Consider the following 14,182-nt stretch of genomic DNA (forward strand, 5'->3'; position numbering starts at 1 on the left):
GCATCCTAACGCTCCAAAGTTGTCCTCCTGCCGTGCAGCTGTCCCCTCAGAGTTCCCCCGAGAAATAAAACATGTCTGACGGGAAAGAGTCGCCGCTGAAATAATAATGACCCGCACAAATTGACTCTGACACGTTTGAGTGGGACGCTGCGTGAGAGCGTGTGTGTCAGAACACTCTGATGAGGCAGCATCATCTTCCAGCAGCTCGTTTATACTCGCTCACGTGCACCTTCTTAATTGGTTTAGTGCGAGTCTTGGCACCGGACGTGACCGGTTTGAGTTCAGATTAATTGCCTGAACAGTCGTTTAGCCCTCGCCGATGGAGCTTTGAGTCGTAGAAGAGGGGGCTGAGAGGTTCTGAAGAGAAACTCGGTCTCCCCCTCCATCGTTTCCCGTCTTTTCCTGCCATTCTGTTTCCGTTTACCTGCCGGGGCTTCACCTGTTCACCTGCCGAGCTCAAGCTCACAGCTGTGGCAGCAGATCTGCTTCATAAACTCCTGACTTCGTGCACAGAATATCAAACAGCTGTTTGCTCTGAGCTGCCTGCAGCACGAAGCCACGGAGCAACACCACCCCCTGGTGGTCACACTCACACACCGCAGCTCGATTCAACCAGACACTTTCTAAGATCTTATCACTACTTTTTATGTCTTTCCAAACACTTTCCATCTGTATATATTGGCTGGATTCATCATCAGTTTGGACAGGATAATGTATTTTAAAAATCTGACTGATGTAGAAAAATATACAGCTGAGTGTAGCTTGAACTTTGAGGCCTTACAGAACGAAAACTCTTTGGCTTTTAGGAAGGCTGCAGTCGTTTGTATCACAATAAATAAATAGATAAAAGTTTGTTAGATTTTCTGAACATGTTCATGTCTCAGAATCTACTGGATGAAGAAGAATTTTTATTATTATTTCTTGGCTGGTGGCCCATTTTTCTATCTTATACTACATTGTGAGGACCAACTGCTCCTTATGGGGGCCAAAGCCCAGTCCCCATAAGAAGAAGTGTCGTTGGTGGGTTAGGGGTTAGGTTTAGGACTAAGCTGTGAAATGAGGATGGGTTAGGTTTAGTGTTAAGTATGTGCTATTAATGGTTAGGTTTAGGATAAGGGTCAAAGTTAGGCTATAGAAATGAATGGAAATTAATGCAAAGGCCCCAAAAAGTAAGTTTACAAGAATGTGTGTATGTGTGTGTGGGGGGGGGGAGCTGTCATTTCTAACCCGGGCCTGAAGCCTGGCCTAACCCGACCCAAATTTGGGGCGGGCTGGGCCATGATAATGTGCTGGATGGGCAGGCCGGGTCAGTGTCGAACTTTTGATTGGGTCTGCGGATCAGTCGTGATCCAGTTATATGGCAACATGGCCTGCCATACAGTCACCAGCCGCACGCTGCCATTTCACCGCAAGCTGACCGGCCTTGAAACAGGTAAAAAGTTCAGTTAAGCTTCAGACGGGACTGTACTGCCAGGAAGTGATCCATCGCCCACATGGACGTTCGTTCAGCTGCTGCACTCAGAGGACGCACACGGACGACGACCCAAACCGGTGAGATCACAAAGCAGACATGTCAGAGCATGGTCCGTGTCTGAATAATGCAGAATGCAGCAGAAACAGGGTTTTAATGTGCTTTGACGGCCATGAAAGGACAAACACCCCCATCCCCCCCAGCTTTGATATTCTGCCCCTTTTATTCAGCCGTACGTCCCCGACCGTTAATAACTAATTAATAATGTCATTTTTTTTTTCTGGGTTCAAACCTGTAATTAATTATTGTTAATTCATCGGGTCGGGTGGGGTTCTGAAATGATGGCTGCGGGCTGTGGCCGGGTCGGATCTGATTTTTTGGGCCCGAATGCAACTCCAGATGTGTGTGTGTGTGTGTGTGTGTGCGTGTTTTTGTTACTTTTAAGGACATTTTCTGTGACAGTCATTTTCAGGACCAGCGGTCCTTATGAGGACCAAAGCCCGGTTCTAATAACCATCAGCTTTGTAACAATTTTTTTAGTTTTAAAAGATTTAAACTATAGTTTTTTTATATTTCCCTACAGAAATGCATCAAATTCACTACAAATCTTTAAAACACATAGTTTTGTTCTGTTTGACGTTTGTTTCATGAAACTTTTACTTCTTGTGACACTTTTAGCTTCCACTGTGCTAACTTAGCTTTTAGCTACACTTTTTTCTACTTTTTTCTTCTAGCTATCGCTTTGATACAAGTTTTGATGCAAGTTTTATGCTTGGATGTAAGTCAGCCTTTTTATATTCTTAACTTTTAGCTCCCTTTTTCATTTCAGCTTTGGATACTTTTAGCAATTAGCTAACATTTTGATGCTTTTAGCTAGCATTTTACCTTTTTATCTTTTAGCTAGTGCTATGTTTCTATTAGCTTGAAGTTAGGAGTTGGTTTAGGGTTTGAGTCTACAGGAATGGATGAAAGTCAATTTAATGTCCTAATAAATATAGAAAGTCAAAGGCGTGTTTGTGTGTTTTGTTGTTTTTATGAACGTGGTTGTTTTTTATGTCATTAAGTAATTTTTTTAATATTTTATGTTTTTTGTTCAAATCTGGTCCCCGTTTCTTTTTTGTTGCCTTCGTCTGTGAAATTTGATTGTGTTTTGGCCTTTAGGGCCACCGTAGCTAAACCCTGCAGTCAAAGTAATTCCAAAAATTCTTGATTTATCAGTTTTATGGATAAATAAAATAAATAAATAAATAACACATTTTGATGTTTGATACCGTGTTGGAGGTGTGAACATCTCCCGGTGGCAGCAGAACGAATGTCGCCCTCCTGGCGCCGGCACCAGCTGACTGGTGGTAACCCAGGGAAACGAGTACACACAGAAACTTTCACACGTAAACACGTAACCGCAGCAGCTGGTCAGCAGAAACTCGGCAGAGAGCTCCCTCCATGGCAGCAGAACAACGGGGAGCTCCTCTGACCTCCGTCTTCCTCCTCTCGGAGTGACAGACGAGACGTAAACGCCTCGCTCCGTTACAGCTTTTAATTATCGTTTGGACTCGCACCAGGCCACACATTCTGCAGGCCTGTGTGCGTTTTGACAGTCCCAGTGTGCAGATGTTGTGCTGCCGCTGAGATTTACAGTTCGATCCAGAGACGTTTGGACCCGCGCGCTATCTTTAGCTCATCTGCTTTTCACCGAAACATGAGGAATTTACAGGCCTGCGGTGTGCGGGACATCCGCTTCATGTAACGTCTCCAGGCTTCATTTCAGGCGTGCGTTTGGGGTTTCCACAGTTCCCAGTTTATGCCTTCGTAACGGAACCATTCAAGGTCCAGTTAGACAAAATATACTGGATTTATTTCTAAAATCATCTCGGATGTTTGATCAAATAAAATCTATATTCTACTGTATGTGGCCTTGCAGTTGTTACTTTACAAAGAAAGAAGTAAAAAGAAGCATGAAAGATCATCCTTTTATTTAATATTTATCAACTAATTTAATAAATGAATGGATCTTAACATGGGCCACACTCTCTGACCCCTTTTCCACCTCGGGCTGTGGCCTGTCATGACGGCCGTCTCCATGATCCTCCACCTGCCTGCACGGACTGAAGTCTACGGAACAGTTCGGTTCTGCAGGGAACTTTGAATGTTCTGTCCATCAGACCCGGTTCTGGAGGGCAGTCATCATGCTGCTAACAGAACCACACTGCTGACGGGACTGCGCTGCTAACAGTCTTGGGGTCCCCCAGGAGGAGCTGGACAGTGTCGCTGGAGAGAGGGAGGTCTTGGTTTTTGTCTCCTGAACTCGTTACTTCTTCGACCCGACCACAGGTAACCGGCAGGACCTGGATTCATGGGCAGATAGATGAGTGGACACTGCTGATAAAACTGTTGTAACAATGTAGTTTTTAAAAAACATAAGATGGCACTTAGAGTTTATTTCAGAAGACTGCTGTCACGTTTACGTCTCCTCCTGCTTCCATCAATATGGTGGATATTTCCACGATACATGACTGATTGAAACTTTGGAGCACATCTGTAAATGGTCATCGTTTGGCAAAAAAAAAAAATCTCCAAACGGATCAAAAAGAGTTCATACTCTTGAAGCAAGTTGGAAAGCTAGCTTAGCAAGCTAGCAATAGCCACAATGCTAAAGCAAGTCTAGGATTAAAACTAGAACTGTCCAAAGCCTGTATTTCATGTTTCTTCCCGTTCGCTCTTTGTGTGTGTGCAGATTCCAGCCCGAGGGCCTCTGCACAGATCTGAGGAAGTTCATCGACGGTCCGAGCTCGTACCTCACGCTGCCTGACGAGCTGAAGTCGGCCATCGATGCCATCACGTATATCGCCGAGGCGCTGCAGGCTGAGAAAGACGATGGAGCCGTCAGTGTTTGTCGCTGTTCATACTCTTCCGTGTGTTAGATCTTCCTTTAGGAGACATCGGTTATAAACGTGTAAAAATGCTGACTCGCTGTTGTTTCTGCATCTAAGTATATTTATATTTGTCTTCTTGTGCTACTTTTGGTTTTTAGCTACCATTCTACTGCTTTAACTTGTCCTTTTGCTACTTTTAGCTTTTAGCTGTCCTTTTGATGCTTATCTACACTTTTGCTTTTTTTGGCTTGTCCAGCTTTTTTTCACCCTTAGTTTTTTATTACTTTTAGCTTATATTTAGCTCCTTCTCATTCGTAAGTCATCATTTGCTACTTTTAGCTTCTAGTTATCATTCTGATATTTTCAGTCAGTCGTTTTTAACTTTTAGCTACTTTTTTTCTATTTTAGCTTTCAGCTGGCCTTTTTGCTACTTTTAACTAGCATTTTGCAATTTTTAGCGTTTAGCCAGCATTTTACAGCTTTAGGCTAATGTTTTGTTTTTCTTTTAGTTCCGCTTCTTTTAGCTTTAGCAACAGTTGTAGCTTCTTGATCTTATTTCAGCAGTCATTCAGCACTCGCAGTGTTTTCTGTGAAAATGGTGTTTCTTCAGCCTGTAGATTGTTTTTTTTTTGTGCCTTCTATGTTGATTTATTTAGCTTTTTGCTCATTTCCCCTCTTGATGTCTGCCTGCAGCTGAAGGAGGACTGGCAGTATGTAGCCATGGTAGTGGACCGGATGTTCCTCTGGATCTTCGTGGTCTTCACCACTGTGGGAACCCTGGCCATCTTTGCCGACGCCAGTTTCAACCACACGCCCACCGACCCGTTTAAAGGGTCCTGAAGAACAGTTGGATTTCTTGTGAGCTTCTTTAATAAACACTGCGTAAGACTCTCCCGTCAACCATAAACTCCAGTTTCTGATGTGGCTTCCACAGTTTTTGGATTGCAATGAAGGGTTGCACAAATAGTGTGCAACATCCTTTTTATGAACTTCATATACATTTTACTTCACCAGTGTCAAAGTATTTGGTTCAGTGTTTTGTTTTAGTATAACTACAGTATAAAGTATGTCAATTATGTGGATTTTTGTTCCATTTTAAAGCTTTAAAGTTCATTTTACAGGTGATATTGTTCTGGATTTAGCATTTTGTACCTCACGTGTGTAACGTTACTTAGCAATAGAGGCCACTTGCTGGAGTCTTCTAAGGAATTCTATGTACTCCAGATTTGAACGGTGTATTTATATCTTTGTGTTAACAAATAAACACCCTGAACAACCAGCTGCTATAATTATCTGGCTCTTGCACGTGCTTATGGGATGGCTCTCTCGCCACATTAATTCTGCTTGTGCTTTAGACTTTGGGGTAGTCAGGCACACGTTGGAGTACAATCAGTACCCTCTGTGTCTCACTTTGTCAAAGACACGAGGACACTACATGTTCTCTTTGATTTATCCGTCCTTGAAGTCTTTTGTTTTGGTTTTGTAACTTCAGTACAGATCTGAGGGGGAGAATATCAAAGGCTCCATCTGTTGTCACAATGCGTCTGTTAGAGCTGCCATCCCTCGCTGCCCACTCGCCTAATAATAGTCCTAATAGTAGTCCTAATAATAGTCAACAGTGGTCCTGTTTACTGTGGACTGGGCTTCCCTGATACGCTTCTGTTGAAGGGATATTTACCTACTAGCATTCTTTCAAGGAATGTGTCCTGCCTACTGTGTTCCAACCCAAAGTAAACCACTGGACTGATTTTAATAAGACGTACTCATTGGCTCTACAACTGAATAACATTCAGAGTCAGCCTGATCTAAGATGGCAGATCATCAGCCTTACCCACCACAAACGTGGCTTTACCTCTGTCAGATGTACAGATATTGAGCCAATATGTGGTGTGGTAAAAGCAGATGGTCATCTCCAGCGTATGTGATCCGGCACATCAAACCGAGGACTAGTTCTCAAGGTGGTATGTTGAGATACATCCAGCACAGGTCAGAAAAAAATGCAATAATTGGATTTTGTCAAAATATGATGAAAAGGTACCTCATCTATATGTCCCTTGAAGGAAATGTCCAAAATATAATCCCAAAGACGTTTTAAAGCATCTTTTTGAGCAGTACCAATAACTAATAATGATGTTGAGCCAGAACGACCCTATACCTTGCTACTTTTTAATAACACCTGGGAAGTCTTGATGTCTTAATATGATTTGAGGTTCCCTCTTTCAAATCAAATCAAGAAATACTTGTAAGAACACCTTATGGGATTCAGACTGATTTTCCAGATGCTATCCTGATTAACTAGACAAATCAACACAAATCACTGGAACTCGCTCTCGTGCAAGACGGACACATTTTTTCCCCTCTCCCATCCTCCTCCTGCTTTTCCGCTCTCTGTCATGTGTATTGGAGCTCCTATTTACACATCTTCTGAAACGTAAACTACTGTCATGAATCTGGTCAGCTGGACTTTCAACGCAATCTATAAAAATAATTTCAACAAAGTGACAGGGTCCTAGAGAACCCTCATGCCCCGCTGAGACACACACGGCAGGATATGTCATGGATCTGCTGTGCCTTTTTGTATTGTCTCAGGAGGTTTCTGCTTTTTGGTACCGGTGTATATATATATGTTATCGGCTATTAAAGAAGACAACAGCAGCAGTTTCAGCCATGGCAAAGCTGCCAACCCTGTCTGAAAGTTTGGTTCGTGCTTCGAGCACTCAAAATCAGCTGATTTACAAGCTATACCATAAGACGGAAGCAATTTGTGAGAATCACAAGCCACTTGCGGCTTCTGGGACTCGCCAGCATGTTGGGGACGACCTTGGAGGGAGCTAATAAGCACGGACCAGTGGAGTGCCCACAAATCTGGCCATTTTGGATTAAAAGTACCAGCAGGACTTAAGGCTGATGAGAAATAAGTGCCTGCAAAAGTCAACAACTGTTGCTTATCTGAATCTGACTCCCCCGTTTTGCCTCGAAGGAAGCCGACTTATCAAATTCCTCATGGGGTATATGTAAACTAAGAAAGCTCTGTCTATTGCAACCCCCCCTCCCCACCCCCGAGAACTTCTGTGAATGCTAATCAGAGCTGTACTGACTGAAACCAACATCTTAACAAGACCATGAGCTGTCTGGAAGTACTTCATGGACAAATCTCACCGTCTTGTCGTCAAATGCACATGTCATGCGTCTATAAATGTGCTTGCTGGTAGAGTTTTTGGATGTCTTAAATCATGTCCTGATAAGGACAAGGTGTGAAGAGATCTTTTTGAAATACCACTATCCTCTCCTCATGGCCTTTTCCCCTTTTCTATCTTTAAGAATAAGGGGCTGTGCTCTTAGGAGCAGCAGCAACGTGCACTCCACTCATCTTTCAAACGACTGTATGAACATAGTCTCACTGTATTTCAGTACAATGATAAACCTTCTGATATCAGGATGAACTTGATGTCAAAATGTAGTGAATAAAGCCAGTCATCTAAAAAATGTGCTTAGTTTGAACAAAAATGACTTAATCCCTGATTTGATATAATCGGTCACATATATACTCATCAGTAACTCATCTTGCATAATGTCGTTTACAAGGTTTCAAAGGCCCGGCATCCTCCATCCGAAGCAGCAAAATCGGCTCTCAATGTCGTAGTTGCGTGACAACTGCGTCATTTTGTTCTCAAAGCAGCTTCGTTTGCCCGTTCTCGACACAAGGCCCAGACCTAACATTTTCTCACGGGAGTATGCACCAAGTGTTGTGTAATTAGTCAGAGGTTTTTGGGTGTGTTTGTACATGCGGAAATGAACTTAAACATTCAGCTGTACCACTCTTCAAACACACTAAATTTGTCAAATGGCCCGAAACTCCTGCACGAAGTGCAGACATCGTGTATGGAGGAGTCTGTCTTCTGAAAAGTGTGGAACTTTCTTCGTGATAGATTTGTGGCCAAACAACGGATGCAAGGACAGAATGGAGACTCTGGCAGGAAGAAAGTCATGTGGTGATGCCCCATACTGCAGAGGGAATGGTTTCCCAGGAGCTCTGCAACATGGATTATGAAAGGTGGTGAGAAAATTAACGTCCCGCAACTACGGGACCACGAGTGGACTGCTCGGCTTCAGATGGAGTATACAGGACCCTTAATTCTCAGTCGTTACAAACTATTAAACTCTTTTGAATGGCTCGTTAAAACAAACGATGTGAACCAAGTGGTAGACGTTTAAGGGCCATTCTTTAAAAAAAAGTTTCCTCCTTGTGGTTTCTTTGCATTTTCCTCCTTAGATGCAGACAAACTTTCCTTTTTTGCGTTTCCGTTGAGCCAAAAAGTAATAGGCAAAGGGAAGGAGCGCAGCAGTTGGGAAAGTTGTCATCAGGGGGTGACGGGCGAAGGAAGGTTGTGTGCTTGACAAGTCACAAGTTATGGCTCTTACGTCGTACCTCACTATATACGTATACCATACGTCACTAAATACCACCATACGTAGTGATGTCTCTTTAAAACCTCAAAGTTCATGCTCAATAATCCAGGTAGAAAATCCAACAAAGTTCAGTCAGATCATCTGGATGGTTTATTTTTTTGTTGAGATGTTTCGTCTTTCATCCAAACGTTTTGAACCACTTTGGCTATGACTGTCTCAGAGAAGTCGATGAGGGAGAGGGTGGGCCCCAGAAACCATCTTATCGCCTGCAAACTAGTTGGTCCACTATTTGGGTTTGCTGCTTGTGGGACCAAGTTTGTTGTGGCTCCTTGTACCGATGAAGTCCTTTGGATGAAGGATGAAATATCTCAACAAAAAAATAAACTGTCCAGATGACCTGACTGAACTTTGTTGGGTCTCTTTAAAATGAACAGATCCTCAAGATCCTATCAAAGAGCTGTGTATCCCATCTACAGTCAATGACCAATAAAAATGATTTTTTATTGACTCCTTTTTGATAAACACGAGCTATGAACCATTCATCGCTGAAACTTTTAACTCTTTATCTTGACACTGCTGGTAGCTCTGTGCATCAGCATCGTACTGATCACCTCCATCCACAGATTAACACACCATCCTCATATGAAATTGTCCCACTGAGGAGATGAGCTGTTTAGTAGATGCAGAAAGCACCCCGGTGGGTGGGTACTCTGAGTGGTGTATTTATACTCAGGAGTGCTGGCATGCAGGGGGCAGTAAATTTGAGACATTTTGTCTCTCTCAACTCTCATTGTGGCTCTGATTTATGGCCCGGTTGTTTTCTCTGCACTGCAAATATTGACAGGGATTATGGAGGAAGGAGAGGATGACCCAAGAGGCAACAGAGGACAGATTGGAACTGTCGCAGGAGTCACTGATTAAAGGAAAACAAACCCAGTTTCTTATCTTGTGTGATGGAACTGAAATATTTTGATCATTAAAATACAAACGTATTTCCATAAAGCAACACGAGGGACCAGGTTCCCATCGTTAATAACATTCCATCAATCAAAACGCTCGTCGTTTAAACATTTCAGAGATTTTCAGACTATTTTATAGCAACGGCATCTGTCTTTGTATTTCATGCACAGTTGAGTATTGTACACGTCAGGACGAGCTTTATTTTTAAAAAATTAAATCTTTTAATACTTGTTCACTGCAAAAAAACTGCCATCTAGGGTGCCGAGGGCAGCAGGTGATGAGGGTTAAGGGCCTTGCTCAAGGGCCCAGGGTGGAGACAGGTGTGGGTGGTTCACATTTCCCAACCATATTTTGATGTGGGATCGGCGGGTCAAACCAGTGACCTTCCAATCACAGGCTCCTCTCAACCAGCCGGTCAAAGCAGATGGCTGCCTGTCCTGTGCCTGGTTCTGCTGGAGGTTTCTTCCTTTTAAAAGGGAGTTTTTCCTTTCCACTGTTGCCACTGTGCTTGCTCAGGATGGGAGACTGTGATGAAGCCAAGATTCAACTTGTCTGCTGGCTTCCTTAGATGGAGAACTTTACTAATTGGCTTTTCTATGTATGTGAATGTTCCTGTAAAGTGCCCTGAGACAACTTTGTTGTGATTTGGCGCTGTATAAATAAACTGAATGAAAGGCTCACCTTCTCTAGCCTCTGCTCCACCACTTCCACAATTTATAGAATTTTTCAATTTCCATAAATATCTCTGTTAAATTACCTTTGCAGTTCCAAATTCTCTAAAAGCGTTGCTACAATGTGGACAAATAATTTTCATTCTTGTGAATTTACACAGATAAGTCACTGCATCGTCTGCATAAATGATGACGCTGATATTTATGTTCAAACTGTGGATCTGTCAGTTTCCTTTCTTGTGATTTTACAAGTGTGATGTTCAACCCTGGTCCTCGAGGGTCACGATCCTGCATGTTTTAGATTTTCCTCGGCTTTGACACACCTGATTTGATTGAATAGGTGATTAACATGCTTCTGCAGAAATTGAAGACTGGCTGCCGAGGGGTTGAACACCAGGGATTTAAACTGATAAATCACTGGATCATCTGCATAAATGATGACGCCGATATTTATGTTGAAACTGAATCTATCAGTGTCCTTTCTTGTGATTTTACACACTGCATCATCTGCATTAATGATGACCTTACTAGCGTTAAGTCAAAACAAATAAATGTCTACAAATAAAATGTTTATAAAATGTCTTATACTCTTATAACTGAGGGGAAATTCAGGTAACTTGTTTAATAAAGATGAAACTTTCTTTGAGTCTAAGGGGTTAAAATAAACTATAAAATATGCACATGAAGTTGAGTGAGAGTTGAGTTGCAAGATAAAGTAAAATTGGAACTTCACATTACTCCAATATTCTTACAGATTTATTGACGTGTGTGTCTAATTTACTCTCATTGTTATTAGTTATACATGTTTTTTATGAGGGCAACATTAGTTTTTTATTTTCAAATTTTTAGAGGCGATAACGAGTTGGATTTCAACATTTGAAAACAAATTCAACCTGAGATCCAGTGGCCGGCTTCAACACAACTCTTTGGAAATGACAATATCACTGAGGGAGAAATCGATCCCCAGAATTGGCTACAATCCTCTCCATCTCCAAACCTTTGATCTTCCTCTGTTCTCAGAAAAAACAAATCAACTCTGCCCAGCCAACTTGTTCTGTCCTCAAAATATCTTCATTGTCATGACCCTGTCCCAACGCCCCCCACCTCGACTTCCTCCTCCTCCCACTTACGGTCCCCACAGTGCTAACCTCAGATTGGTGAGCACCAACAGGTGCCGGCACTATATGCCTCCCAGTACAAACACATTCCAGTCTCTCATGCACATCCAGTCAGTTTGTGGTTTCAGCCGTGGAGCCACAAACATTATGATCGAGGACGTGTTGGTGGAAGACCACTGAAAGAGCTTAGGACGTGTTCTGAGTGCCGGTACTGAGGAAACAAATTTGATCATAATAAAGACTGAAGCCTTTCACAGAGCGAACAAGTCCACAAAGATGTCATGACTGCCATCCTGGGACAAACAAAGACAGAACTTAAAATTATGAAGATGTCCGTTCTTCTCACCATTGGCAGTTTAATTTGTCTCACAGTTGTCGGTAAGGAATATTTCTGCTACTTCATTTGCAAATGGGGGATTGAGTCAATGATCCTCTGGTGTGTGTGTATTTTGTTTTGGGGAGGTTTTTGGTTTATTTTTGCAGCAGAAATCTGTTTTAGTTTTAACTTGTGAAAAATTCTTCTATCATTGGTCATTTGTTCCCATGAAATCAAAATTTCAGATTTTTTTTTTTTTTTGCCAAATGTTCTTACATGCTGTGAGAATTTGGGGATACTAAACTATAATATACAGTATAAATTGTGCATTGTTATAGAAAAGAAAGAACTTATTTTGCCTTTGACCTTCGACCTCACATAGCACTCAAAAAACAAAGAGTTGCCCTTTGCTTTGTGGTCACCTGTGGTGCAGTTATTCAGGTCTATTATTATTTCCTGACATGCTGCCCGGAGGTAAATCCTTTCCACCTTCACCCACAATCAGATTATTCAGGACGTTTACTTAAGTATAAAAACTCAATAAAATCTAAAGAAAAACTTCAAAGATTTGCGCTAAAAGTTGCTGAAATTTACTGAAGAACATAAAACTAAGCTGTTAAAGTTCAAATAAGCAGTAGAAAGGCTAAAAGCAGCAGAACAGAACTTTAAGCTGATGGTAGCAAAACATGAGCTAGAAGCCAAAACTATTTTATATTTGCAGAAATTAATTATGTTTATGGCTAAAAACAAGGGGATAAAAACAATGGGCAGGCAGTGCTTCTTAGTTTACGTATCCTCCAGGAGCAATTTGAGATAATTTGGCCTGTCCAAGGCCAGCGGGGAGGCGAAGTTCAGATAAACAACAAATGTTTTGGGCTGGCAGACTACTGACATGTCTGCCTTCATTTCTGCTGGTGCACTTAATGGAAAATCCAAACAGCCACGTCCATGGACATTCCGTCGGTCCGTGCTCGTTAGCTTCCTCGAAGATCGAATCCTTCATGCCGGCAAGTCCTGGGAGCTACAAGTGACCAACAATTCTCAGAAATCGCGTCCAATTTATGGTTCATCTCACAATATTGGTCTGAGAGCTGGAAGCATGGAGTAATCCTTCATGTAAGGCTGGGAGTTTTACTATTACTGCTGCCGACGTCTTCCTTATTAGCTGATAATCCAGGTAACCGCCAATTCCAAAAAGCAGAAACCCTGTTATCATAAATCCAATTATGTATGCATCTTCTATATCCTCAGTAGACAGCACACATAGGCGCATCATCTTCCAAACACCCCATGAATCCATGACACATCCAACTGCGTGTGTCCCTTCAGGGCATGAGAGTTCTCTTGGACCCTGTCTTCTGGTAGAATTTATTTTATCAATTGCATTGACAGACCAGCTAATGCATTTCTGTTGACATTATAAAATGTTTAAAACCACTTAAAGAAATCAAATTGGACAGTTTCAGATCTTTTTGAACGGTGCTCCACGAGCAGAGTAAAAAAAGGCCTTTTTGCTGAGTTCAGTCCGCACTGAGGGAACGCTGCAGGTAACAAATCCCTGAGAGTGCACACCGTAACTGCACTGATGACGTGACATGTGGAAGGAGATATAAGAAGGCAGCAGACCAAGGAGTGATTTATAGATGAAGATGTACCAGTGTGAGAGCCTACGTGTAGACAATGACCAACTGACCATTGACCAATGAGTACAGAGTGCAGTGATGGGTACGGTAGTTACAACCAGTTATGAATCTTAGTGCTCCATGGTAGACAGCATCCAACATCTGCAAGCAACTGGCAGGGGCATTCATGTAAATAATGTCACCAATAGCTGGTAGGAAAGTTGCAGCTAAAAGGCATTTCCTGGCATTCAGAGTTAAACAAGATCTATTTCTGAAAAAGAAACCAATTTTCAATTAGTTTATTTTTCAAAATTTCAACATACGACTTAAAAGAGAGATGTGCATCAATTAAATTTCCCAAGTATTTGTAAGAATCCACAAACTCAATAGGAACATCAAGCGTGCATGAGCTAGGGGGAAGAGTTGCTGGCACCAGCTTTCTGTTTGAAAGCAACATCCCTTTGTTTTTTTTCAGCATTTAGCGCCAGTTTGAGACGGAATAAATCTGACTGGATGATGTCAAACGCAGACTGTAGAAGCTGGAAAACCTTGGCAACTTTATTAGCTCAGCAATAACCAATTGTATCATCAGCATAGAGATGCAAGGAGACATCACAAATGTTTTGATCTACATTATTTATATAAATTGTAAAAAGAATGGGTCCTAAAACTGAGCCTTGTGGCACACCATTATTGACCGTTTTAAATAAAAATGTGCTAGTCTGCCCTCTGTAAAAAAAT

The 14,182-nt window shown here is 42.0% G+C and overlaps 1 protein-coding gene across 1 annotated transcript in view; it reads left to right on the top strand.

Annotated features, from left to right (window-relative positions):
• Positions 1 to 5,223, top strand: part of chrnb1 (cholinergic receptor, nicotinic, beta 1 (muscle)) — a gene marked incomplete in the record, with an annotated part of 50,571 nt that extends 45,348 nt beyond the window's left edge. The window contains 2 exon segments of the mRNA XM_037684288.1: positions 4,206 to 4,353; positions 5,038 to 5,223. Coding sequence (XP_037540216.1) covers positions 4,206 to 4,353; positions 5,038 to 5,184 — 295 coding nt within the window.
• Between the last annotated feature and the right edge of the window lie 8,959 nt (positions 5,224 to 14,182).

Source organism: Nematolebias whitei, chromosome 1, assembly GCF_014905685.2.
Source record: "Nematolebias whitei isolate Nwh7 chromosome 1, NemWhi1, whole genome shotgun sequence".
Classification (NCBI taxonomy): Eukaryota; Metazoa; Chordata; class Actinopteri; order Cyprinodontiformes; family Rivulidae; genus Nematolebias; species Nematolebias whitei.